The sequence below is a fragment of the Eleutherodactylus coqui genome, chromosome 3, assembly GCF_035609145.1.
Source record: "Eleutherodactylus coqui strain aEleCoq1 chromosome 3, aEleCoq1.hap1, whole genome shotgun sequence".
In the NCBI taxonomy this organism is placed as follows: Eukaryota; Metazoa; Chordata; class Amphibia; order Anura; family Eleutherodactylidae; genus Eleutherodactylus; species Eleutherodactylus coqui.
In genome coordinates, this window is record NC_089839.1 from 317,516,515 (window position 1) to 317,530,467 (window position 13,953).

General features: G+C 58.8%; 1 protein-coding gene across 2 annotated transcripts in view; it reads left to right on the plus strand.

Annotated features, from left to right (window-relative positions):
* Positions 1–13,953, plus strand: part of MAST2 (microtubule associated serine/threonine kinase 2) — a 199,379-nt gene that overhangs the window by 58,133 nt on the left and 127,293 nt on the right. For both annotated transcript variants that reach the window (XM_066598027.1, XM_066598028.1), the window contains one exon: positions 11,869–11,900. In XM_066598027.1, the coding sequence (XP_066454124.1) occupies positions 11,869–11,900 (32 nt within the window). The remainder of the gene's footprint in view (positions 1–11,868; positions 11,901–13,953) is intronic.

Here is a 13,953-nt window from a genome sequence, read left to right on the forward strand (position 1 = left end):
CACATATATGATGTCTCTGGAGGTTATATCAGTACTGGAGCGTTATAAAAGGGGCGGCTGATATCACATATATGATGTCTCTGCAGGTTATATCAGTACTGGAGCGTTATAAGAGGAGCGGCTGATATCACATATATATGATGTCTCTGCAGGTTATATCAGTACTGGAGCGATATAAGAGGAGTGGCTGATATCACATATATGATGTCTGGGGGTTATATCAGTACTGGAGTGTTAGAGAGGAGCAGCTGATATCACCTATATATGATGTCTCTGCAGGTTATATCAGTACTGGAGCGATATAAGAGGAGCTGATGATATCACATATATGATGTCTCTGGGGGTTATATCAGTGCTGGAGGGTTATAAGAGGAGCGGCTGATATCACATATATGATGTCTGGAGGTTATATCAGTGCTGGAGGGTTATAAGAGGAGCGGCTGATATCACATATATGATGTCTCTGGGGGTTATATCAGTGCTGGAGGGTTATAAGAGGAGCGGCTGATATCACATATATGATGTCTGGAGGTTATATCAGTGCCGGAGTGTTATAAGAGGAGCGGCTGATATCGCATATGATGTCTGGAGGTTATATCAGTGCTGGAGGGTTATAAGAGGAGCGGCTGATATCACATATATGATGTCTCTGGGGGTTATATCAGTGCTGGAGGGTTATAAGAGGAGCGGCTGATATCACATATATGATGTCTGGGGGTTATATCAGTGCTGGAGGGTTATAAGAGGAGCGGCTGATATCACATATATGATGTCTCTGGAGGTTATATCTGTACTGGAGCGTTATAAGAGGAGCAGCTGATATCACATATATGATATTTCTGGAGGTTATATCTGTACTGGAGCGTTATAAGAGGAGCGGCTGATATCGCATATGATGTCTGGAGGTTATTTCAGTACTGGAGCGTTATAAGAGGAGCGGCTGATATCACATATATGATGTCTGGGGGTTATATCAGTGCTGGAGGGTTATAAGAGGAGCGGCTGATATCGCATATGATGTCTGGAGGTTATTTCAGTACTGGAGCGTTATAAGAGGAGCCACTGATATCACATATATGTCGTCTCTGGGGGTTATATCAGTACTGGAGTGTTATAAGAGGGGCGGCTGATATCAGTCATGTCTAGAAGGTTCTCAGCACTGCAGATATGGGAGATATAGTATAGAATGGGGGAGGGGAGGATTCTGCACTTCATGTCCCTCATCTGTATATGGGGGGTTTTGGCGCACTTGACAGGGGACCAAAGAATCGGAACACGTCATTTATTGTAGCACGGTGTCCGGCCACAACCCCTCCTCTCGTCTGTATGCCATACTGCGCTGTTTTCTTGTGTTTTGCAACTCATCCGTGAAATGGCTGATACCAGAGAGCAGTGGATTGCATTGGGCACATTTAGACCGTTTATAGTTTATCACGGTGCTGCGGGGGGCTCTGTCTTCTCTCTGGATTGGTTATCAGGGGGCTGAATGGAAGGACTCTGATTCCAGATGTTGGCTGTGAGTGGTGTGCTGGGGTGTGTGCCCATCTAACCTGGGATCAGCTAGACGATGGGGTGCCTGGGTCTCTGCCCTGGACAGCGGGATCTGTGCCCGTCTGCCCTGGTATCGGCTGGACGGCGGGGTGTCGGTCCGTGTGCCCGTCTGCCCTGGGATCGGCTGGTTGTCTTGGTGTGTGCCCGTCTGCCCTGGGATCGGCTGAACAGCGGGGTCTCTTGATGTGTGCCCGTCTGCCCTGGGATCGGCTGGACGGCGGGGTGTCGGTCCGTGTGCCCGTCTGCCCTGGGATCGGCTGGACGGCGGGGTGTCGGTCCGTGTGCCCGTCTGCCCTGGGATCGGCTGAACAGCGGGGTCTCTTGATGTGTGCCCGTCTGCCCTGGGATCGGCTGGACGGCGGGTTGTCGGTCCGTGTGCCCGTCTGCCCTGGGATGGGCTGGACGGCGGGGTGTCGGTCCGTGTGCCCGTCTGCCCTGGGATCTGCTGGACGGCGGGGTGTCGGTCCGTGTGCCCGTCTGCCCTGGGATGGGCTGGACGGCGGGGTGTCGGTCCGTGTGCCCGTCTGCCCTGGGATGGGCTGGACGGCGGGGTGTCGGTCCGTGTGCCCGTCTGCCCTGGGATGGGCTGGACGGCGGGGTGTCGGTCCGTGTGCCCGTCTGCCCTGGGATCGGCTGGACGGCGGGGTGTCGGTCCGTGTGCCCGTCTGCCCTGGGATCGGCTGGACGGCGGGGTGTCGGTCCTTGTGCCCGTCTGCCCTGGGATCGGCTCGACGGCGGGGTGTCGGTCCGTGTGCCCGTCTGCCCTGGGATCGGCTGGACGGCGGGGTGTCGGTCCGTGTGCCCGTCTGCCCTGGGATCGGCTCGACGGCGGGGTGTCGGCCGACGGCGGGGTGTCGGCCCGTGTGCCCTGGGGTCGGCCGGACGGCGGGGTGTCGGCCCGTGTGCCCTGGGGTCGGCCGGACGGCGGGGTGTCGGCCCGTGTGCCCTGGGGTCGGCCGGACGGCGGGGTGTCGGCCCGTGTGCCCTGGGGTCGGCCGGACGGCGGGGTGTCGGCCCGTGTGCCCTGGGGTCGGCCGGACGGCGGGGTGTCGGCCCGTGTGCCCTGGGATCGGCCGGACGGCGGGGTGTCGGCCCGTGTGCCCTGGGATCGGCCGGACGGCGGGGTGTCGGCCCGTGTGCCCTGGGATCGGCCGGACGGCGGGGTGTCGGCCCGTGTGCCCTGGGATCGGCCGGACGGCGGGGTGTCGGCCCGTGTGCCCTGGGATCGGCCGGACGGCGGGGTGTCGGCCCGTGTGCCCTGGGATCGGCCGGACGGCGGGCTGTCGGCCCGTGTGCCCTGGGATCGGCCGGACGGCGGGGTGTCGGCCCGTGTGCCCTGGGATCGGCCGGACGGCGGGGTGTCGGCCCGTGTGCCCTGGGATCGGCTGGACGGCGGGGTGTCGGCCCGTGTGCCCTGGGATCGGCTGGACGGCGGGGTGTCGGCCCGTGTGCCCTGGGATCGGCTGGACGGCGGGGTGTCGGCCCGTGTGCCCTGGGATCGGCTGGACGGCGGGATGTCGGCCCGTGTGCCCTGGGATCGGCGGGGTGTCGGCCCGTGTGCCCTGGGATCGGCTGGACGGCGGGGTGTCGGCCCGTGTGCCCTGGGATCGGCTGGACGGCGGGGTGTCGGCCCGTGTGCCCTGGGATCGGCTGGACGGCGGGGTGTCGGCCCGTGTGCCCTGGGATCGGCTGGACGGCGGGGTGTCGGCCCGTGTGCCCTGGGATCGGCTGGACGGCGGGGTGTCGGCCCGTGTGCCCTGGGATCGGCTGGACGGCGGGGTGTCGGCCCGTGTGCCCTGGGATCGGCTGGACGGCGGGGTGTCGGCCCGTGTGCCCTGGGATCGGCTGGACGGCGGGGTGTCGGCCCGTGTGCCCTGGGATCGGCTGGACGGCGGGGTGTCGGCCCCCTGTGCCCTGGGATCGGCTGGACGGCGGGGTGTCGGCCCCCTGTGCCCTGGGATCGGCTGGACGGCGGGGTGTCGGCCCCCTGTGCCCTGGGATCGGCTGGACGGTGGGGTGCCGGAGTGTTTGCCCGTCTGCCCTGGGATCGGCTGGACGGCGGTGTGTCGAGTGTGTGCCCGTCTGCCCTGGGATCGGCTGGACGGCGGTGTGTCGAGTGTGTGCCCGTCTGCCCTGGGATCGGCTGGACGGCGGGTTGTCTTGGTGTGTGCCCGTCTGCCCTGGGATCGGCTGGACGGCGGTGTGTCGAGTGTGTGCCCGTCTGCCCTGGGATCGGCTGGACGGCGGGGTGCCAGAGTGTGTGCCCGTCTGCCCTGGGATCGGCTGGACGGCGGTGTGTCGAGTGTGTGCCCGTCTGCCCTGGGATCGGCTGGACGGCGGTGTGTCGAGTGTGTGCCCGTCTGCCCTGGGATCGGCTGGACGGCGGGTTGTCTTGGTGTGTGCCCGTCTGCCCTGGGATCGGCTGGACGGCGGTGTGTCGAGTGTGTGCCCGTCTGCCCTGGGATCGGCTGGACGGCGGGGTGCCAGAGTGTGTGCCCGTCTGCCTTGGACATTATGCTCTGGTATTAATAGCGCCTGGAGCCAGTATTGGCAGCAGCATCGCTCTCTGCCCCTGTTAGTGTCTGACCCCGTTATTGCTTTCTGATAATAATAATCTTTATTTGTATAGCGCCACCATATTCCGCAGCGCTTACAGGGGGGATACAGAAAGACAAAAGTACAAACATTACAGAACCGCGGTTACATAGTAATCAGCTGATGGAAACAGTAGGGGTGAGGGTCCGGCTCCAACGAGCTTACATACTACAGGTAATGGGGTGATACAGAAGGTAAAGGGCTGGAGATGTGCACGGTATGGCGGGGTGGAGAAGATGTGCACGGTGTGGCGGGGTAGAGAAGATGTGCACGGTGTGGCGGGGTGGAGAAGATGCGCACGGTGTGGCGGGGTGGAGAAGATGCGCACGGTATGGCGGGGTGGAGAAGATGTGCACGGTATGGCGGGGTGGAGAAGATGTGCACGGTATGGCGGGGTGGAGAAGATGTGCACGGTGCGGCGGGGTGGAGGTGCGCCCGGTGCGGCGGGGTGGAGAGTGAGGGATTCTATGCACTTAGACATTGGTCAGACATCTGGCCGTGTGACGGCAGAATTGGTATGACTGCAGGAGCGGTTTATGGTGGCTAGCAGGGATTGCAGTCAGTAGGTCAGGGAGCATGTTATCAGGGGGGTACAGAGGGGTTTGTTTAGGGAATGCGGTATGCCTCCCTGAAGAGGTGCGTTTTTAGAGCACACTTGAAGTTCTGCGAGTCCTGGATTGCCCGGGTATCCTTTGGTAGTGCGTTCCAGAGGACCGGTGCTGCTCTGGAGAAGTCTTGGAGGCGGGAATGAGAAGTTCGAATTAAAGGGGAGCGCAGTCTAGTTTCGTTAGCAGAGCGGAGAACCCGGGCTGGGTGATGGATTGAGATGAGGGATACAATGTAGGGCGGTGCTGTGGATGAGGGATACAATGTAGGGCGGTCGGTGCTGTGGATGAGGGATACAATGTAGGGCGGTCGGTGCTGTGGATGAGGGATACAATGTAGAGCGGTCGGTGCTGTGGATGAGGGATACAATGTAGGGCGGTGCTGTGGATGAGGGATACAATGTAGGGCGGTGCTGTGGATGAGGGATACAATGTAGGGCGGTGCTGTGGATGAGGGATACAATGTAGGTCAGTGCTGTGGATGAGGGATACAATGTAGGGCGGTGCTGTGGATGAGGGATACAATGTAGGGCGGTGCTGTGGATGAGGGATACAATGTAGGGCGGTGCTGTGGATGAGGGATACAATGTAGGGCGGTGCTGTGGATGAGAGATACAATGTAGGGTGGCACGGTGCTGTGTATGAGGGATACAATATAGGGCGGTCGGTGCTGTGGATGAGGGATACAATGTAGGGCGGTCGGTGCTGTGGATGAGGGATACAATGTAGGGCGGTCGGTGCTGTGGATGAGGGATACAATATAGGGCAGGGCAGTGTTGTGGATGAGGGATACAATGTAGGGCGGCGCGGTGCTGTGGATGAGGGATACAATGTAGGGCGGTCGGTGCTGTGGATGAGGGATACAATGTAGTGCGGTGCTGTGGATGAGGGATACAATGTAGGGCGGTCGGTGCTGTGGATGAGGGATACAATGTAGGGCGGTGCTGTGGATGAGGGATACAATGTAGGGCGGTGCTGTGGATGAGGGATACAATGTAGGGCGGTGCTGTGGATGAGGGATACAATGTAGGGCGGTGCTGTGGATGAGGGATACAATGTAGGGCGGTGCTGTGGATGAGGGATACAATGTAGGGCGGTGCTGTGGATGAGGGATACAATGTAGGGCGGTGCTGTGGATGAGGGATACAATGTAGGGCGGTGCTGTGGATGAGAGATACAATGTAGGGTGGCACGGTGCTGTGGATGAGGGATACAATGTAGGGCAGTGCTGTGGATGAGGGATACAATGTAGGGCGGTGCTGTGGATGAGGGATACAATGTAGGGCGGTGCTGTGGATGAGGGATACAATGTAGGGCGGTGCTGTGGATGAGGGATACAATGTAGGGCGGTGCTGTGGATGAGGGATACAATGTAGGGCGGTGCTGTGGATGAGGGATACAATGTAGGGCGGTGCTGTGGATGAGGGATACAATGTAGGGCGGTGCTGTGGATGAGGGATACAATGTAGGGCGGTGCTGTGGATGAGGGATACAATGTAGGGCGGTGCTGTGGATGAGGGATACAATGTAGGGCGGTGCTGTGGATGAGGGATACAATGTAGGGCGGTGCTGTGGATGAGGGATACAATGTAGGGCGGCTGGGTGCTGTGGATGAGGGATACAATGTAGGGCGGCTGGGTGCTGTGGATGAGGGATACAATATAGGGGGGTGCTGTGGATGTGGGATACAATGTAGGGTGGCTCAGTGCTGTGGATGAGGGATATAGTATAGGGCGGTGCTGTGCTGTGGATGAGGGATACAATGTAGGGCGGCACAGTGCTGTGGATGAGGGATACAATGTAGGGCGGCTCTGTGGATGAGGGATACAATGTAGGGCGGTGCTGTGGATGAGGGATTCAATGTAGGGCGGTGTTGCGGATGAGGGTTACAATGTAGGGCGGTGTTGCGGATGAGGGTTACAATGTAGGGCGGTGTTGCGGATGAGGGTTACAATGTAGGGCGGTGTTGCGGATGAGGGTTACAATGTAGGGCGGTGTTGCGGATGAGGGTTACAATGTAGGGCGGTGTTGCGGATGAGGGTTACAATGTAGGGCGGTGCTGTGGATGAGGGATATAGTGTAGGGCGGTGATGTGCTGTGGATTAGGGATACAATGTAGGGTGGCACGGTGCTGTGTATGAGGGATACAATGTAGGGCGGTGCTGTGGATGAGGGATACAATGTAGGGCGGTGCTGCGGATGAGGGATACAATGTGGGGCGGTGCTGCGGATGAGGGATACAATGTGGGGCGGTGCTGCGGATGAGGGATACAATGTAGGGTGGCTGGGCGCTGTGGATGAGGGATACAATGTAGGGTGGCGCGGTGCTGTGGATGAGGGATACAATGTAGGGCGGCGCGGTGCTGTGGGTGAGGGATACAATATAGGGGGGCGCTGCGCTGTGGATGAGGGATACAATGTAGGGCGGTGCTGTGGATGAGGGATACAATGTAGGGCGGCGCTGTGGATGAGGGATACAATGTAGGGCGGCGCTGTGGATGAGGGATACAATGTAGGGCGGCTGGGTGCTGTGGATGAGGGATACAATATAGGGGGGCGCTGCGCTGTGGATGAGGGATACAATATAGGGGGGCGCTGCGCTGTGGATGAGGGATACAATATAGGGGGGCGCTGTGCTGTGGATGAGGGATACAATGTAGGGGGGCTCTGTGCTGTGAATGAGGGATACAATATAGGGGGGCTCTGTGCTGTGAATGAGGGATACAATATAGGGGGGTGCTGCGCTGTGGATGAGGGATACAATATAGGGGGGTGCTGCGCTGTGGAGGGCTTTATGGATGAGGGTGGTGAGTGTGAATTGTATTCTGTATGTAACGGGCAGCCAGTGCAGTGACCGGCACAGGGCAGAGGCGTCCGAGTAGCGGCTGGACAGGAAGATGAGCCTGGCTGCCGCGTTCAGGATGGATTGGAGAGGGTAGAGTCTGGTGCGGGGGGCCGATCAGCAACGAGTTGTAATAATCGAGCCGGGAGTGGATGAGGGCGACAGGGAGCGTTTATAGCGTGGCCGCGGTGAGAAAAGAGCGGATTCTTGTGATGTTCTTGAGGTGCAGCTGACATGTTCGGGCCAGAGATTGGATGTAGGGGGCAAAAGAGAGATCAGAGTCGAATATGACCCCAAGGCAGCGGGCGTGCTGGGAGTTATGGTGCCACACACTGAGATGGAGATGTCAGGAGGAGGTCGGTTAGTGGAGGGCGGAAACACCAGCAGGTCAGTTTTAGAGAGGTTTAGTTTAGGTAGAGAGCGGACATGGTGTTAGAGACAGCGGACAGACAGTTAGTGGTGTTCTGGAGTAAAGGTGCAGAGATGTCACGGGAAGAGGTGTATAGCTGGGTGTCATCAGCGTACAGGTGGTATTGGAGGCCAGCAGGGGCTGTGTAGATAGAGAAGAGGAGGGGGCCGAGAACCGAGCCCTGGGGCACCCCAACAGCAAGGGGGAGAGGAGGGGAGGTAGAGCCAGCAAAGGAGACGCTGGATCAGCGGTCAGAGAGGTAGGAGGAGAACCAGGAGAGGGCAGTGTCCTTTAGGCCAATGGAGCGAAGCATACTGAGGAGGAGTTTGTGGTCAACAGTGTGAAATGCTGCGGAGAGGTCGAGGAGGATCAGTAGGGAGTAATCGCCCCTCGATTTGGCTGTCAGTAGGTCGTTGGATACCCTTGTAAGGGCAGTTTCTGTCGAGTGTTGGGGTCAGAAGCCAGAATGTAGGGGGTCTAGGAGAGAGTGCTCTGATAGGTAGCTTACAAGGCGGGAGTAAACCAGCCGTTCCAGTAGTTTGGAGATGAAGGGGAGGTTTGAGATGGGTCTGTAGTTGGCAGCATCAGTCGCGTCCAGAGTCGGCTTCTTTAGCAGTGGGGATATGATGGTGTGTTTGAAAGAAGAGGGAAAGATGCCAGAGAGAGGTTGAATATAGTGGTGAGATGGGAGATGACCACTGGGGAGAAGGAACGGAGGAGGTGTGAGGGGAGAGGGTCGCTAGCGCAGGTGGTGGGGTGAGCAGAGAAGAGCAGTTTGGAGACTTCTTCCTCTGTTGGTGGTCTGAGTACAGACAGTGAGCAGGAGCTAGATGCAGTGCTGACAAGACTAGGGTCAGGGCTAGTCTGGGGTTGGGAAGTTATTTCCTGACGGATGTCGTCTATTTTCTTTTTGAAGTAAGCAGCCAGCTCTTCAGCACTGAGATCTGTCACCGGGGGCTGCGGTTTAGGGCTGAGAAGGGAGTGAAAAGTATCAAAGAGCCGTTTAGGGTTGTGGGATAGTGAGGAGACGAGAGGTGAAGTAGACTTGTTTGGCGCGGTGCAGGGCGAGGTTGTAGGTTCTGAGCATGAATTCGTAGTGGAGGACGTCCGCGGACGTGTGCGATTTCCTCCACAGCCGTTCAGCACTTCTCGATCACCGCCGGATGAAGCGCGTTTGAGGCGTAAGCCAGGGTTGCCACGGTCTGCATTAGATGGCTCGGGTCATGGGGGGCGCCGCTTCATCCAGGGCATCCAGCGGTGTTGTAGTGAGCGGCAGCCAGGTTGAGGCAGGTGAGGAGAGAGATGGGGGACAGAGAGGACTGTAGGGACTCAGCAAAGTATTAGGTGCGGACTGCCTGAAGGTTCCTGTAGGTACTGTAGGTAGGTGGGTCTGAAGAGATGTTAGGGAGCGTGACCGAGAAAGAGAGGAGGTTATGATCCGGGAGAGGGGAGTTAGTGGGAGGCAGAGCAGATCCAGAGTGTTGTCATCCCTATGAGTGGGAGAGGCTGTGAGTTGAGAGAGACCAAGGGAGGTGAGTGAAAGAAGCCGAGAGGCAGATGGGGAGTTGGGGTCATTAGTGGGGATGTTAATATCACCTAAGATGAGGGTTGGGATTTCACAGGAGAGGAAGTGGGGGAGCCAGGCGGCAAAGTGGTCCAGAAACAGGCGAGGAGCACCTGGGGGGCGGTAGATGACTGCTACTCGCATGGACAGCGGGCGGAAAAGCCGTAGGGCGTGTACCTCAAATGATGGGAAAGTGAGTGAGGGTACAGGGGGGTGACCTGGTAGGTGCATTTCGGGGAGAGAAGAGCAGCTACTCCTCCGCCACGCCTGTCATCTGGTCTCGGGGTATGGGAGAACTGCAGGCCATTGTAGGACAGTGCAGCAAGGGAGGCCGTGTCAGACTGCTGGATCCACGTCTCTGTGAGAGCGAGGAGGTTTAGGGATTTACAAGTGAAGAAGTCGTGGATGGTGGGGAGTTTATTACATGCTGACTGGCAGTTCCAGAGGGCATAATGAAAGGAGTCGGTGGAGCGTATGCGTGGGATAGCAGTTGGGCTTGGGGATTTTATTAGTGAGCCCGGTAGGGGGTGATAGCTAGGAGCAGCGGAGGGTGGGCCAGGATTGGGAGAGATATCCCCAGCAGCTAGTAGCAGCAGGATAGCGAGGGTTAGCAGATGGCTAGGAGATTTATGAGGGCGGCTGTTATTTTTGTTAGTGGCACTAGGGGGTTTGAGGCTAAGCAAGAAGGTAAAGAGTGCATGCGAGCTGTGCATGGGTGAGGACAGGAGAGAGGGGCTGATGTGAATAGAGTGCATGCGAGCTGTGCATGGGTGAGGACAGGAGAGAGGGGCTGATGTGAATAGTGTGCCCCAGAGGTTGGCACTTGAAAGAAGTTCTGAAACTGAGAGCAAGGATGAGAACAGAGGCGACTGATGTCAGGTCTCTGCTATTGCTGACAGTCCTGTTAGGGTCCCCCTTCTGGAGAAAGCGCCGCCACATGAAAATCAAAGTCCGGATGAGGAGGAGCTCCGGCGCTTCTGCAGTGTTCTGGTTTGTGTTGTCATTTCTCTGCTTGCTGTCAGTGACTGTAAACTTCACAGCTGTTCTGCCTCGTCCTGCTCTCACTTCTGGGGGGTTGTTACAGTGTATCCAGTGTAATGGACATTGCCTGCACTGATCATGGTGATTCCATCCAGGCCGCACATCCATAGGGGTAACCCTGCAGGACGGGGGGTTTCTTATAATGTAGGGGTCCTACACCACAAGACAGTGGATGCTGCCATGACGCCCACCATGCTTTACACTGCAGGCTGCAAATGGGGGTTACTATATAGATCAGGAAGTGGCCCTGAGGTATGTGGCTCCTCACGGTGGCCGGGTCCTGCACTTCCCGTCCTGTAGGGTAAATGGATGAGCGGCTTTGTGTTTGGCGCTTCCCATCTGTTTTTCTTTTATCTTTTCCTTTTCTGCCAGCCGGTCCTGAGGAGTTCTCAGGTAGAACCTTCTAGAGCTGGACTGGCTCCGCCTCCGGTCCTTCTGCCCCCTGGATCTGGTGCCCGCAGCCCTCAGGCGGTCAGTTGGCAGACGACGGCTCCTCTTTAATAAATGGCTGTTTTCCGGCTTGCCGCGGACGTGGCTGCACCATCTGCTGCTGTAGAGAGAATTAATAAGTGTTTGCACACTGCGCCTGACGGCCAGCGATATTGCAGATGGCGCCATACTTGTGCCAGGGTGGTGGACCGTGGTCCCGTAGCGACCGGTGATCCACACTTGAGCTTCAAGTAAAGGAGGGCCTGCAGCTCATGGCAGAGAGGTGACCCCTCATACATGCATACTGCTTCAGAGCTGAACTCTTCCAGCATTCTCAGGGCTGCACACAGCTTGCTATGGTGAGCTGGCATCCTTGTAGGGGCCTCTGTCCACCAGCTTACTGACTGCCTCCAGCCAGCGGTTCCGCCATGTAGTAGGGATTAGCGCTGTATGTACACATAGATCGCCTGTAGCTGCTTCACTTGAGGCCTTCTGGGTTTTCCTCTTTCTTGTCCTCTGCCCGCGGGCAGCAGATGGCGGGGCCTTCTATGTCTCCCTTGCAATACATGTGCTGAGCGTTGGGATGGTCCTCATGCGGATGTAGAGTTGTGCACATAGGGTCAGTATGGTGGCTGCGATGGCCGTAGTGTCGCCCGGCGGGTGAGCAGTTCATTGTGAACCTCAACTGATGTGCCCCCTGCTAGCGGCTCTGTCTGCTCAGTGGCGCCCTCTTCTGCTCAGTGTTTTTGCCCTGCCCCTCGTGTGTGATGTAGATTAGCTTCCTGTCTGTTGATGATGCTACATTGACACCTTGTTCTGTCTTCTCTTACAGAAGGAACTTAGTCTCCCCAGAAGAGGAAGCTTGTGAGTACATTGTCCTCTCCTTGCCCTCTCTTGCTCCTCCTTTCCTTTTTCTCTCTCTCCCCCCTCCCCTCCCTCTCTTGCTCTCTTGCTTCTCTCCCCTCCCTCTCTTCCTTCTCTCCCCTCCCTCTCTTCCTTCTCTCCCCTCCCTCTCTTCCTTCTCTCCCCTCCCTCTCTTCCTTCTCTCCCCTCCCTCTCTTCCTTCTCTCCCCTCCCTCTCTTCCTTCTCTCCCCTCCCTCTCTTCCTTCTCTCCCCTCCCTCTCTTCCTTCTCTCCCCTCCCTCTCGCTTCCTTCTCTCCCCTCCCTCTCCCCTCCCTCTCGCTTCCTTCTCTCCCCTCCCTCTCGCTTCCTTCTCTCCCCTCCCTCTCGCTTCCTTCTCTCCCCTCCCTCTCGCTTCCTTCTCTCCCCTCCCTCGCTTCCTTCTCTCCCCTCCCTCGCTTCCTTCTCTCCCCTCCCTCGCTTCCTTCTCTCCCCTCCCTCGCTTCCTTCTCTCCCCTCCCTCTCGCTTCCTTCTCTCCCCTCCCTCTCGCTTCCTTCTCTCCCCTCCCTCTCGCTTCCTTCTCTCCCCTCCCTCTCGCTTCCTTCTCTCCCCTCCCTCTCGCTTCCTTCTCTCCCCTCCCTCTCGCTTCCTTCTCTCCCCTCCCTCTCGCTTCCTTCTCTCCCCTCCCTCTCGCTTCCTTCTCTCCCCTCCCTCACGCTTCCTTCTCTCCCCTCCCTCTCGCTTCCTTCTCTCCCCTCCCTCTCGCTTCCTTCTCTCCCCTCCCTCTCGCTTCCTTCTCTCCCCTCCCTCGCTTCCTTCTCTCCCCTCCCTCGCTTCCTTCTCTCCCCTCCCTCGCTTCCTTCTCTCCCCTCCCTCGCTTCCTTCTCTCCCCTCCCTCGCTTCCTTCTCTCCCCTCCCTCGCTTCCTTCTCTCCCCTCCCTCGCTTCCTTCTCTCCCCTCCCTCGCATCCTTCTCTCCCCTCCCTCGCATCCTTCTCTCCCCTCCCTCGCATCCTTCTCTCCCCTCCCTCGCATCCTTCTCTCCCCTCCCTCGCATCCTTCTCTCCCCTCCCTCGCATCCTTCTCTCCCCTCCCTCGCATCCTTCTCTCCCCTCCCTCGCATCCTTCTCTCCCCTCCCTCGCATCCTTCTCTCCCCTCCCTCGCATCCTTCTCTCCCCTCCCTCGCATCCTTCTCTCCCCTCCCTCGCATCCTTCTCGCCCCTCCCTCGCATCCTTCTCGCCCCTCCCTCGCATCCTTCTCGCCCCTCCCTCTCGCTTCCTTCTCGCCCCTCCCTCTCGCTTCCTTCTCGCCCCTCCCTCTCGCTTCCTTCTCGCCCCTCCCTCTCGCTTCCTTCTCGCCCCTCCCTCTCGCTTCCTTCTCGCCCCTCCCTCTCGCTTCCTTCTCGCCCCTCCCTCTCGCTTCCTTCTCGCCCCTCCCTCTCGCTTCCTTCTCGCCCCTCCCTCTCGCTTCCTTCTCGCCCCTCCCTCTCGCTTCCTTCTCGCCCCTCCCTCTCGCTTCCTTCTCGCCCCTCCCTCTCGCTTCCTTCTCGCCCCTCCCTCTCGCTTCCTTCTCGCCCCTCCCTCTCGCTTCCTTCTCGCCCCTCCCTCTCGCTTCCTTCTCGCCCCTCTCGCTTCCTTCTCGCCCCTCTCGCTTCCTTCTCGCCCCTCCCTCTCGCTTCCTTCTCGCCCCTCCCTCTCGCTTCCTTCTCGCCCCTCCCTCTCGCTTCCTTCTCGCCCCTCCCTCTCGCTTCCTTCTCGCCCCTCCCTCTCGCTTCCTTCTCGCCCCTCCCTCTCGCTTCCTTCTCGCCCCTCCCTCGCGCTTCCTTCTCGCCCCTCCCTCGCGCTTCCTTCTCGCCCCTCCCTCGCGCTTCCTTCTCGCCCCTCCCTCGCGCTTCCTTCTCGCCCCTCCCTCGCGCTTCCTTCTCGCCCCTCCCTCGCGCTTCCTTCTCGCCCCTCCCTCGCGCTTCCTTCTCGCCCCTCCCTCGCGCTTCCTTCTCGCCCCTCCCTCGCGCTTCCTTCTCGCACCTCCCTCGCGCTTCCTTCTCGCCCCTCCCTCGCGCTTCCTTCTCGCCCCT